We start from the raw sequence: 14,075 nt of genomic DNA on the forward strand, positions 1-14,075 counted from the left end.
CGTTAAGAAGATTTCTGTATGCGGATTCGTTTTCGACCGCTTTTCGATCACGATACTTTAATTTTTTTCGCGACAAAAAAAATTACACTAAGTAAGAAAATGAGAGAGAAGTAAATGATTAGTCTGGAATAACTCTTTAGAACCCTCTAAGCTTTCGTGTTTGAGTTTGAAAACGCATACGTTTCTATTACCGTTTTCGTCTTCCTTTCATGCACCGAAAAATTAGCAAGTTCTAGAAGCTCTCAAGATGGATATTTTCCAACGGGCCGTTTTCCAGTTCTTTTCGACGCAAACGTCAAGATGATCATATGACCTTTAACAGTCCATTGTTTCCCCCAGAGAAAAGGGAAGAGATAGCTTGTTTTTCACTAGATTCTTGAACTAAGATTGCCACTGTCCCCTAGTAACTAGTACTTACACCTTGATTTACGCAAATCTTTGTATTTTACGAATACACGTACGTATTTTGAACGCGCTTGTACAGCTCTTAGGCGTGACGTGTCTAAATTAAGTATTGTTGTTGTTGTTGTCTTCGTTCCCAGGTTCCGACAACTCATTCGTCTAATTTAACCACAAGGAAACGAGGGCTTTGGAGTCACAATTACTTCGCGCATGATCAATCTTGATGTTGTACATTTGTGTAACACTTTCAGCGTTTAGGTGGGCAAAATGTCTCCACTCCCCCAAACAAAGTACCGTGCCCTATTGCCACCCCCCACCCCAATCTCAAAATTTCCCTCAGCTCTGCCTTGCTAGGCGAAACAATGAGATTAATAGGAAACAAAATGAACTGCGTTCCGAGTAACCAGCCATAAAGAGTTCAATTATCATCCTGGAGACTGGAGCAGGAGAGGCTAAATGATTTGTTACGTTTTCCACTTGGCTTCTAGCTTTGCTTATCTACATTAAACATCATCCTTACAATTACAGTATAATGGCGTTTGAGGTAGAAAAGGATTGCTGATTGTTAATACAAGTTTACTACATTTTAGCGTTGACTCAGAGACGAAATGGCGTGCTTATAAGTCAATATTCAGCTGTCACTAATTTTCACTATCACTCTCTTCGTCAGTGGTAGCAGAAGTCCTACTGTTTCCTGTCATCGGCTTGAGTGTGTCATATTCCGTCCCATACAATATCATGACGAACCAAAGACAGAAACCAACCACTATGACTTCACACCAAGTTAGAACCCGGTCTATTACATTGAAAAATGACCGCAAGTGATGGCAACTTTTTGAGCCTTTCCTGCCTGTGTCACTAGAACAGTAAAAGAGAACCCGTCAGACTAGCCTTTTTATGCATTAATTCTTTCATTCCTTATCTTACAGAGATTTTCCAGGGTCCACGCTACCTTTATTCAGCGCGTATGCATCGGAACTCTGGCCCAGTCCAGTTCTGGCCACCTCACTGTCACGCAGTCCTAGGATAGACTTATGATGGTTTTTAATGAGGACAAGGCTGAAAATTGCCAAAACGTCATCCACAAGAGAGAATAACTCGCGCACTGTCTGGACATTTCGTAGGGAAAAGCAGTTAAATTAGTTCTTTTCAAATCCATGGAAAAAGTACTTTCCGTGTTCAGTTTCTTTGAGGAGTTGAATCTAGGAGGGAAGAGGATAGGGAGCATATAGACCCTTATAGCCTGATAATTGTTTTGTTATCAGGCGTTAGAAGGCCAGGCCGCGAGGCTATAGGTGCGATACTTACCTCATATCAGATAGTGTCAGTGGTTTCTTGATTTTCTGAACACTCTCTGCAACACGAAAATTGTTATTAGTTGTTTTCAAATATTTCTAACCCTCAAGATCCCAATATGAGTGGCAAATTTGTCTTAGAAATCTAACCAATAAAGGTTTACGTTCCTCGCGCAAAAAGCGTTGCACGTGTGCGCTGGGAATCGTTGGTTATCTCGCGAGGACCCACAGAGCGACAGTTGTAAACCAAGGGAATTTAAAACAGAACTAAAATTCTGTCCGGAAGTGACGCTCATATGTTTCTTTATGGATGCTTCTACTGAAAATATTCTTCCCATAAGTCAGTTTTAAACTCCCGGAAGGTCTGAAGTGCTGTAATCGAATGGTTTTAGTTAGAAAATTTCGGAAAGGCACCAAGAATCTAGCCAATCCAAAGCCACCTTTTCCTCCCGTCCAGACCCTGCCGGCTTCGAGGGACACTTGGCTCTGGCGACGATAATGTGACAACTTCCTGTTGTACGGAACGACAAGCAAAAGATAATTTTGCTACTATTAAATGCTAACGCACGGTTGGTATTCTGAAAAAGAGTCATGAAAATTGAGCTAGTAATGGTGAGTAATGCTACCACAGTATGCTAAACGACCTTCACCCAAGTTATCGCGGAGTCGACAATCCCAGCGCATGCTCAGATTTGATTCATTGAGACAGGCGCTCGAATTAGCAACCTCGTAAAATCTCTCCGAACTAGCTGTATGTGACATTTTTCTATTTAACATTCCTTCCCACCTGCTGTAGAACGCTTTTCTTTGTTGCTCATGTGACGGCACAAAACAGACGAAACCGGACGAAGAGTTCTGCCATTTAGCCTCGTGTAGAGACCCCCCTTTATGGAAGCTGTAAAAACTCTCGATCCCGATGCTCGAAGCAGGGACACGGCTGAAACAAAACCCCTCGAAAGCATACTAATTCCTGCGAAGTAGGAGTTCCTTTCACAACCTGAGAAATGCTGGCTGTACTCTGTAAATGTAGAAATCGTGAAAACCAAGGGAAGAGACTTTTCCATGACGTGAAGAGATCGTTTGACGTCAGACGTGGTACCTTCCCGCCGGATGTCACGTACATCGCTTATTTTCAGTTTTATTTCCATTCCTCTGAACTGGTATTGCGCTATCTGATTTTATCCTAGTCCTGGAGAAAAAGAAACTTCAGTAACTGACTGATTTTGTCTGGCCATGGAAAGGCGCTGAATTGCAAGAATATTTGCTACATAGAGATTAATTTCAATATTTGTTGGTTGCGTGATTGGTCGTTTTCCGGCTGTCATTATCAAAATATTTAAACTTGAAGATATTCTGGGTTCGCAAAGGCTAACATCAGCTGTTACAAGAAAAAAAGAAAAAAAAAAACCAAAAAAAAAAAAAAGAAGAAGAAAAAAGAGCCAAGTGCCTTGGTTTGCCCATCACTAGCTAAGGCCCTGTATGTATTTGAAAAATGGCATAACACGGATCCGCTTAAAGAGGACTTAGTCTGCTCCAACATAAAAGCTTCTGTGTTTGTCCAAATATTCTGTGGTTTCCCTCTTTCCTGCAAACCTAGAGCACCTTTCGCCTCAGCTGCACTGCTTTTGTGGTTGTCGAGGCTGTCTAAAGAAAGAATACCTCAACTGAAAGGAAACTTTGCGTATTTTTCTCTCGAAACCTGGCTTTTTGAATTTGTGGGGAAAATAGAAAAGAGAATCTAAGTCTTGATCACTAGAAAACCAGGGACTAAAGAAACCCTAGTTTACGAACAACCGCAAATAAAGACACCTTGCCATTATTCAATCTCATGCCCAGGCTCTCTCTTCTTGGCAAAGTAGAGAGAGTCTGGGATCTTGTTGGCCGCTATTATGGTCAGTCGTTTTGGTTTCTAGTTCATATAGTTTGTCTTAAATTAACACACCTATACACTTACTAGTAATACAAACCGAGACAGTGTTTTGGTCTCTAGCTCACACATTTCCTCTTTAATCACAATTACAATTTCCTCAAATGTGATTCGTGCATAAACTGCTGTATTTTGCTCTAATTAATCTGCAAAGCTGTAATCGGACAGTGTAATCGCACAGTTGGCTGTAATCGGACACCTGTAATCGGACGGTTACATGAGCCAATCATTTTAAGTCCTCTCCACTAAATCCACCAATCATAACATTGATTGCAATTACTATGGTAACCAATTGAAGAGACTGACTTTGTAAAATTGTGGAGGTTTAGTCTCGGGTGACTGTTTTGAAAGAAACTTAACAGCCATTTGGCAAGCTATTCTCCATATTTTTAATTATGATATTTAAAAATGACTATTAAATGCTCTTTTTCAAATGAATTTTTGCTTTTGTGGGAAATTGTAATTGTTATGATTAATTGGTAACAGGACATCGTGCCGTCCAATTCAGTCTGTAATCATACTCGTGATTAACAAATCGGACTCCCGCTTCGCGGTCGTCCTAATTTGTTAATTACTCGTACGATTACAGACCAAATTGGACTCCACTCAGTCCTATTACCATTATTAATTAGTGTAAACAGACTCTATCATAGAAATGCCCTGGAAGCCGAGTCCAAACCTAAAAGGCATATTTTCATTGGTGAAAACCTTAAAATAATTCATGATCAGTCAAGTGAAATAAAGTTACCGAAATGGGGTCTTATAGTGAGTTATGCAACACAAGGTTGTGATATGAAATTGAAAAAGTCTAGCAGACTTCTTCAAAATCTGACTGATCTTGTCTTGAAAAAGTCACTAAAAGCTCAATACAAATTGTTCTTGGATTTACTTAAAATCTTCATTGTAGTGTCGTCCTAAGAGCCTTTTTGTATGAGCTAAGGTAACTGCTGGTATTCACACTTTAAAGCAGCAAAATATCAGTGCCCCTTTCACCTATCAAAATTATACAAACAGCTTGAAAATTCTCTCAAAATTGCACAAGTGTAATTTGAAAGAATTTTTAAGAGTCACGAGAAGAGTAAATCCTTAATTTCTCAAGCTTTCATATGATTACTCATTTATTACATGGCTGAGAAAATTATGAATACAAGCATGTCAATTTGCACTGCAGTGCATATTAAAAATTGATGATTCATCAGCCTGCTCTCAGCCAACCCCAATGGAGTAATTTTCTCAGTTAACTACTGCCTTTCTGTTATCTATGTCCAGTTTTATAGTGTCAGTTCTAACGTGCCTTGTTCATGCAAGTGTCATCGGAGATAATTTTTAAAATAAAAATACTTTACTTTTAAGGTAAGTAAGAACTTAGGTACACATCCTATTCAATATCTGAACAGCCAGCAAGACAGGCCATGTAGAGGTAACAGGTCAGCTTTGAACCTGTTGACAAAACCTTCTATCCTGCAAACTGTTGGGCCCCCTTAACCCTTAACCCTTAGTACTGAGTTAAACTCTTGCTGAAACTTCTCACCTCCTGCACACAATTTAACCCTTTACCGATGTTGAAGTTGTATCCAGGTACAAATATGACAAGTTTTCCAAAATCACTTCCATTTGGGAATAATTTGGGAGAATGTATGTACTGCATATTACAGTCTAGAAGTTATCATTTGGCACGCATAGTCACTCACACTTTAGGATTTTAACCATTAACTCGAAAGTTAAACTTCAGCATTCTCTCCGTGATCATCAGGAGGAAAAGGGTTTTAAAAAGTCAGTGTTCAACTTCACTTCTTTTCACTGTTAGCCCGCGCAGCAGCAGCTGCATCTTCCTCTCTGAGCTTCTCATATCTTTTTACATTTCTTTCATGAAGTGATTCCAAAGTGTTCTCATCTCGTCCCTTCTGGGATGTTTTTATGATCCAAAGGCACGCACCAAGTGTGAACAGAATCATGATTCCGTTAACTCCAATGCGACGGCGACTGTTTGCCCTCTCCATGGTGGCTGTACTGAAGTTGGTAAAAAAAAATCAGAATTAACAAAAGAACTTAACTGAACAAGACTTACACTCCAAATTATTTTAATAATAATAATAATATCAATCACGCGTAATTTGTATTATGTCATAGTAGACAATCTCTGGGTGGTGCTATGGCCTAATCATTAGCATGATGGATTCTGGATCAAACAGTCCAATTACATGTAGTTGGTAATTTTGGATCAAACAGTCCAATTAGTTGGTATGTTCCATAAATGGGCTGCCCATCAAGCCAACAGAGTTTTGTGATCCTTCCCTACATCAGAGGCATTACTGAGCCACTCACTTGGATTCTTAAGAGGCACAGCATTAAAGTCTTCAAAAAACCAACAAATATACTGCAACAAGATTGCCCTGTTCCCAAGTTTCGACCTCCTGAAGACAATCAACTTGCAATTTTATTTACAAAATCCCTTGTGCATCATGTCAATGGAGTTACATCGGTGAAACTAAAAGATCATTTAGCACCAGAAGAAAAGAACATACTAGAAATACAACACGATGCGCTAAAGGCTCCAATGTTGCTAAACATGCATGGACCTTTGACCACGTAATTGACTTAGACAACTCAACAATCATTAACAATCGAAACCATCGCACCAGAAAGACAGTGGAATCATGGCACACAGCAAAAACTGTTGAGGATGATAATAACTCATGCCCACTCCCGAGACAATACAACATTCTTTTAAACAAACATTAATTTTAGTACTTGTAGCATACTTTCGAACATTCTTTATATGTGTGCAGTAATTTTAAATTTATGCGATTTACTCTCTATATTCAAATTTTTAATGTTTCATTTTATCACAAATTTGTATCTGTCAAAGACAATAGACCGACTGTCAAGAGCTTATTTTTGTAAATACTTTTTACCAGAGAACGTTATATCCTATATTATCATAATATCTTTTTAACAAATTTTATAACTAGACTTTTGATTAGTTAATTAATTAGTAGATTAGATAGTTTAGCTAGTTAGTTAGTCAGTCACTTAGTTAAGTTAGTCAGTTTTTATTTAAAGGTTTTAATGAATCCTAGTTTTACTTTCATTTTTACAGCTTAGCTATTTTATTTGTTAGTAATTTTTTATCACTGATGTAAATTTTTAATGTAAATTTTATTTTTAATAACATTTTTTACTGTAAAGCGCCATGAGCCATGGATATGGCGCTATACAAATCTATTATTATTATTATTATTATTATTATTATTATTATTATTATTATTATTATTATTATTATAATCAACCCTGGTAACAGATCTGCGATATTTTTAAGTCCTGGTATTGTTATTGCCAGGGATTGCTATTTTGTGTACTTAGTTATTTCACTCTTGCAGCGCCTCCCAGGTGTTAACAGTTTAAATAGGTATGAGGTACGAACGAATTGACCAGGCAACTTGACCAAATGCTAATTGGGTAAAATTAATCTGTTACCCTGACTAGTATTGTATCCAAGGGGGATAGCAATATTCCTGCAAATAACAGCAGTTTTGAAGAGGAATGGATGCAAGCCTCCAGAAAGAGTAAAAATCCCCCTCCAACACATCCCCCCCCCCCCCCCCCAAGAAATAAAGAAATTAAATGTACTCAATTTTTTTCAACAACTGAAAAAGGTGACAAATTACTCAAATTGGAAAAATTTCTTGTATTCTTGTTTTGGAGGGCATAACCAATAAAGGAGGGGGCAATTTATGAAGGAAGGGAGGAAAGAAGCTTAAACCTTCACAAATGTCCTATCATCAGATGTAGGGACCTGTAACCATGGGAGGGGGGCCAGGGGGATACTCACTGTACATCAGCTGGTATCGGTGGTGCCATGGTTCTTGTTGCAATCAAGGTAAATCTGTCCAAAGCTGACACACGATGCAATGTTGGTAAACCTCCGTCTGTAAAAAGTAGCAAAGTTTGCTGTTAATTATCAGACCCTTTCATGTTCAAAGAAAGTATAAGAGATCCTTTAAAATTATTTTCATTACTTGACTTGAAATACTGAGTGTAAGGCAATCCTAATCCAGTCTGTATCAAAATTTTTGGGACAACTGTACCATGTTTTTACACTGATTTGGCCTCCCCTCAGCAGGAGAATTTATGCCATGCCTGCATGCAGACAGTAACATATATATAGCCTTGACGGGAGTGTGTATGACTTCTGCAAAGCTGTAGTTTGGCACTGCGATTTAGACCTGCTTAAGCCTGCATCATCAGGAATGAATACTTTGTAGCTCAGAAATGGCAATTGTCTACGATATTATTTGTGATTACTACTAGTTCAGTTTTATTTGAAGATACCCTAAACACCGGCATATAAGCCACAATCACAGATAAGCTGCACCCCGAGTTTGGTGACTCAAATTTCGGAAAAAAGTCTTTGGAAAGAAATAAAAGTAATTCACAAGTGGAGTCTTGAGAAAGATTCTTTTCATGTACATTTATTGATTTATTGAAAACTCACTAACATTGAAAACAGAGAATACTTCAAACTAAAACCCTTACCTATAATTTTAGTTCCCCAATAGAATGGAGATGATGTCTACCAACTTTGACATATGTTTGATGTTTCTCTGGTATTTTTCAACCAGTATTTTTTTTCATTCCGATCCGTAAGTTTTCCAACTGAATTTTACAAATAACAGTGCTTTTGTTCATTCATTTGTTTGTTAGTTCGTAGCTTAATAGCCAAGCAAAGAGTACAGGACACAAGTAGCTTTCGATCACAGCTCATTGCGACGATGAAAAGAACAGCTTTGTGCCAGAATGGAGATTCTCTGTCGTGAGATGTTTAGCAGCTCTAAGATGGCAACCTCGAACTGGCTAAAAGATTTTTTTATGAAGGTTTAAGTGTTTAACAGCAAGAAATGTAGGCTTATGCTTGAGAACAAGAACGGCTCTTTCAGGAGCCACCAAACTTATAAAAGCAATGATTGATACATACTCTGATATTAATAGTTTTATGAAGTCTAAGTAGTTTGCTTTTCCTACAAACTTATAAATTTTTGTTGAAAAGTGTTAATTAACCGCACGGCCATGGGCCGAGCGCGGTTCATAATCTACCTGTGGTTTATTGTTATTATTATTATTTTTTTGTCGGTGACCAGATGCAGACCTCTGCTCGGCCAAATTTCAAGTCACGCAACATGTGGTGTTTGTTCGCCAAAAGCCGTTGAAACATTAATATGCGGACAATTTTACGGATATTGTTTTCTTTGTTGTGGGTAAAATATATTTTCTTTTGGTTTTATTGAAGCGTTGGATTCAAATGGAATAATAAACATGCTAAAAAAAAGTATTATGTCAGCCATGGAATGCGCTAACATTGCAGCTTTCACTTTCCCTAAGTGACAAATAAGATGGTGTTTACTTTGCAAGGTTATTTCGGCAGAGGCGACAGTCATCAATTTGTTTGAAGTTTTGCTAGTATTTCTTGTGGTTTTAGACAAATGAAGTAAATTCTTTGGCTGTTTCATCGCAGCGAGTTCATAGATCGGAAGGAAAATTAAATACTTGCAAGCCAAGCAAAGAACATGTCAGAACGTGCAAGGATTATGTCATTGGTAGGGAAATAACCACCGTACTAAAGATAACCGTGAATAATGTAATTCTTGAATTATGTGACTCGTGTGACTACTTTGCTAGCCTTTACTCATTGAAAACCAATTAAATTTAATCCTGACTTTTAATAGCGTTATTACTGTTGCGTTCATATCATTCATGCCCATACATATCCCGAAGAAAGTTCCAGATTAAGAACACTACGTCATCGGAGATTTCACAATGGCTACGAGTACAACTGATGGTGCAATAGTACAGTTTGTGTTAATCAAGTGATATGGTGTCTACAGTAATCAATCAATCATCAAGGACTACTTTTGGAATGTGCACTGCATCGCCACTGTAGTGCTAAGAACACAGTTAAATTTTAAAAGCGCGGTTATAAGATAAATAAATAAATATACATTTATATAGCGCCATTTTCCATTAATTGTCCATGGCGCTTTACAATACTTTAAAATTAAAATCCTAAGTTTAAAATCTAACAGATCTTCTTGTTTCTGCAAATTTATGGCACGTTAACCAAAATGTTCGCACAGATAAGCTGCATCCCCCACTTTTTAGGAAAATTTTGAGTAAAAAGGTGTGGCTTATCCGCCGGTGTTTACAGTATGTGCCGTAGCATGGTCTGGTTATACTCAATTGAATCATGATACACGTGCATAATACTTAGTACATGTTAGAGGAGCACCAGTAGTCAAGTTACTGTATTAGTTGACAAGGTGTAGGCAAATACACCATCACTAAAAGAAATTCTCTTCCTGGGCAACATGGTGTGAAGATATCAACATTGTGAGAAAAAGTGAGCACACTGACTGATTGCTCAGGGCAGAATATTTCTTTTGAAACATTGTCACCAATGGCAAAGACAACCAGCTGGATAGAATTGTAGCTGCAGTATGTTTCTACTGAGAGGATGGCAAAAAGTTTATGCGTGACAAGTAATGAGGGCAAAAATTACTGTATGATGCATGAAGAGCAACCAAAAGATGTAGGTGATCAGTGAATTAATGAAAAAATTATTGTTGAAAGCCTCTAAAGTATGCGTGATGCATAGCTTTTGCAAAAATTTGTGTATGAAACCAGACCATCCCCTCTCCCTGCTGCCCTCTAAGTACTAAATTAGGGGTCGTACTGGATTACTGGTTTAATGGCATATTCAATCACCCATCCACTGGCCCAGGTTCAAGCCCTATTCAGAGTTATGGGACTCAGAATAAATGTGTATTGGCTAATTGTCATCAAATGCTGCAGAAAGGATAACCCATAGCTTTTCATCTGTGCCTTAATATTAGAAATGAGTTGCACACCTGCTGGCCAAAATCTTCTACACTGTATCTCAAGCCACCTCAAAGTGCTACTAGCCCCCAATTTTTTTTCCTTTAATAAAATCTACTATTTTCCCTATTTTGAAAAGATCCCTGCATTTCTACAGGCATTTGAACATGTAATTTCTATGTTCAGAACCGTGCAAAGTGGGATCTGGGTCGGGCTTCTAGTGACGTCATTTCGGGAACCGGGCTAAAACACTCAAGAGACTTATGACTGCGATTCAAGGGCTCTCAAAACATATTTGGGTTATTTGTGATTCATATTTTATCAAAACTGGACAAGATTTTTTAGCGAAAGAACTGTATCATCTAGCATTACAATTTGGAGTCTAGCTTGAAGCATGGGTCGCCAGTCGAGATTGCCCATTGTGATTTAGTCCAGGATGAGGACCGACAATTTGATGTTCCATTTGGGTTGTAAAGGTACAAATAATGGCTGAAAATGGCTAACTTAGAGCTCTTAAAGAGTTATAAAGATGTCAATGAACACGAAGAGTTGGTAATTTGACTTTACTGAAGGTGCAGGTTTCGGACTGTCAAAATATATTTTGATTTAAAACATTATTAAATTCCCCCTGAAATACAAGTTAATGTGCGACGCAGTCATAGTCTACTCCTGCCTACTCCTCCAGATCAATGATTGAAATAGTTTTAACCTAAGAGATAAGCAGAGATGTCGGCAAAAAATATCCAAAGGTGAGGTAACTTCTTGCCTTGTAATTGTTGACTGACCGTAATATATGCATAGTCAATTACTGTGTACGAACACAAGCTACACAAATTTAAATATCTTGTACTAGTAAATCATGGAAAATCCTTCGACAAGATATTGAAAAAACGTTCACTATATTATCACTTAAATGAATACATTTCTACTTCACTGTTAATTTGAATGACATATCCATTTTACATACACTAATAACCTGGGAGTTCTCGACTTAATTTATTAGTTTGTGTTTCGGTTGACTGACCAGTGCATTCTTCTCTGAACACAATCTCTGTCGGTAGCTATAGAGTTGAATCTTAATTGTTTATTTCACTTTAATTGTTTGTTGTCACTCATATATCTATAAATGTTTAATCCATTTTGAGTTTGTAATCTAGATATATTTGGTTCCTCAAAGATGAAGCTCAAAGAACAAAGCAATTTTCTATTGGGAACGGCCATTGAGAAACACTGCTGGATTACGACCGCTGGAGTGTGTGTGTTTTTATTAAAATCCACAACTACATAACTAGTTCACCAGTTTGAAGCCTCAACAATCTTAATTACCTCGTTGTAGGATGTAGGTTTTGTTCACTATATGTTTAGAAAAGTCTCTATTTTGAGTACAAAAAAATGCGATACGTTTAATTTACTACATAATGTCCTCACCTACAGTTTCGTCTGGAACTATGAGGATTGTTTGCGCTTGGATAAGTAAAATGGCTTCCAGCTTATCCCAAATTCATGTCTTATGACAATGTCAAGCTTTCCACTAGAGATAGACAAGAATGTACAGGCCATGAAAATCTCTAGGTTTTTACAGTAGCGGCGAACCCCAGATTGAAGAAATCCTCACTGGCTCCCCAGCTTTAGCGCCGCACAGATCAGCCAACTTCCTTGGTCTTTTTCTCATTTCTGGTAAAGTTTTACCGAGATAGAGGTATCGAATGAAGAAGAATACTCTATCCTACTCATCCTGTATTGCTACAGCCTCCAACAACACATCTTCCTTGCATTCTGCAATTCTGCATTCTTGCGTTTTCACACACACCATCCCAAGTTTGCATATATTCTTCTCAGAAACAAAATATTGTTATTCCCGAAATGACTTCAGAAGCCAACTCGTCCCATAATTCTCCTCTATTCCTTGGTCATGAACATGGAAAAGGCCAATCTTACAAACTTTGAAAATTCATACAAAATTAACAAAAATAGCTACAACAATAATTTTTTCACAGTGGTGATCAGGAGAAAAAGGAAATTTATATTGGCTTGTGAGAGAAGTCCATGTAAATGATGGTACCTGTCTCAATTTCTTTTAGAAGAGGAAAAAGCTGCAGACAAGGTTTTAATTGCCAATATCCAACTTTGGAGAAGTTAAAAAAACTTTGGAATTCTCCTTTTCAACAAATCATACATACACAATGTAGTATGTGACAAGTGGGGCGTACACAGCAAACTACACTAACACTAATTTTATCAGAGTATTTGTGAATGTCATGGACTTGTCTGAAGCCTTTATATCTTTTAGCTTCTGCATGCTTCTCTCTTCCCTTTTCACTTTACATGTAAACGTGTTTTTCTTTTGAAAATTCTCGCCGACTTTCCCCTCCTCGTAAAAAAACGCAACACAATACACAATGGCCACTTCCGTTGCTGGCTTGGGAGGCACCTTGGAAACTGACAAAATGATTGCCCTGGTCTGCGAGGTCAAAGTCTCAGGCGTCACTCAAGACATGTGATCCCCTACCGTGACATTTAGTTTGTCACGCATTCATCTCAATAACTCTGGCGTTTCGCTGCTATTTGAGATCAATTGCCAATCAAATCGAAGAGAAACTGGAACCTAAATAGGACAAAATTGGAAAAACCAAAAACCACATCGGATACCAAAACTGAAAAACCGCTAGTATTTTTTTGCGAAAACCGAAAGCCAGATGTTAAAAAACGAAAAATCCACCCATCACAATGAACACCAAAACCGAAGTCTTTGGCACAAAAACCGAAAAACCGATCTAAAAATAGCCAAAACCGCAAAACCGAAAATCCCAATACCCCCTGTCAGTATCTGGTCAACATACACTTCATTCTTCTGGGGGAAGGGGGAGTTTAGTATTGCATATAAAATGCCATTTGCATTGATACATATAAGCATTCAGTACTGGTAAAATTTGGGTAAAAAAATTGTTGCAGATTGAATTTTTAGTGAATAAATGTGGGACAAAGTCTTAAAAATATCAAAAAATACAGTCCGTGAGGAGGAAAAGTTCATTGTTTCATCTTGTATACAAAAGTACATACTCGATTCGCTAAGGTGACAATTAATCCCCGATCTGCTGCGTAGAAAACAATTAAAAAGTTTATACCTTTAAGTTCTGAATATGTTATTTTATTGCCTAGTTAGTAAAGTTCTGTCCTACCTGTGGCAGAACTTGCTTCTTGGTTACTCATACCACGGCTCAAAACAAACGAAACCGGACGAAGAGCTCTGCCATTCATCGTGTGAAGACCACTCGTTGGCGCCGTGAAAACTCTAGATTCCGATGCTCGGAGAAGAGACACAACTGAAGAACAACCTCTTGAAAGCATAATTCCTCCTCAGATTGGGCTAGATACACTGTAGTTACCCTAGAAAAATCGTTTTTAACAAGATATGTCGTGCAATTTGGCTAAGGTAGATAAATACTGCACGCCTCGTTCTGACGGTCGAGTGGTGGTATGACGTCAGATGTGGATAAATCGTTTCTGATGTCACGTACACTTATTTTTTGCAGTTCTCATTTTTAATATTTTTTTTTTCAAAACGATTTAATTCTTCCCGT

At 37.9% G+C, this 14,075-nt stretch overlaps 2 protein-coding genes across 2 annotated transcripts; both read right to left on the bottom strand.

The window, feature by feature from the left end:
- Positions 1-131: 131 nt before the first annotated feature.
- LOC145481626 (uncharacterized) lies at positions 132-4,587 on the bottom strand. Its single transcript, XM_081460139.1, has 3 exons — positions 2,485-4,587; positions 1,711-1,756; positions 132-1,260 (listed from the first exon to the last, which is right to left on the bottom strand). Exons 1-3 carry the CDS (start codon positions 2,843-2,845, stop codon positions 1,044-1,046), a joined length of 624 nt encoding a protein of 207 aa, XP_081316265.1. The 5' UTR covers positions 2,846-4,587; the 3' UTR covers positions 132-1,043.
- Positions 4,588-4,593: 6 nt separating this feature from the next.
- Positions 4,594-13,953, bottom strand: LOC145481627 (uncharacterized). Its single transcript, XM_081460140.1, has 3 exons — positions 13,674-13,953; positions 7,457-7,553; positions 4,594-5,634 (listed from the first exon to the last, which is right to left on the bottom strand). The coding sequence occupies exons 1-3, from the start codon at positions 13,840-13,842 to the stop codon at positions 5,412-5,414; spliced, it is 489 nt and encodes a 162-aa protein (XP_081316266.1). The 5' UTR covers positions 13,843-13,953; the 3' UTR covers positions 4,594-5,411.
- Positions 13,954-14,075: the final 122 nt, after the last annotated feature.

The sequence above is a fragment of the Orbicella franksi genome, chromosome 3, assembly GCF_964199315.1.
Source record: "Orbicella franksi chromosome 3, jaOrbFran1.1, whole genome shotgun sequence".
In the NCBI taxonomy this organism is placed as follows: domain Eukaryota; kingdom Metazoa; phylum Cnidaria; class Anthozoa; order Scleractinia; family Merulinidae; genus Orbicella; species Orbicella franksi.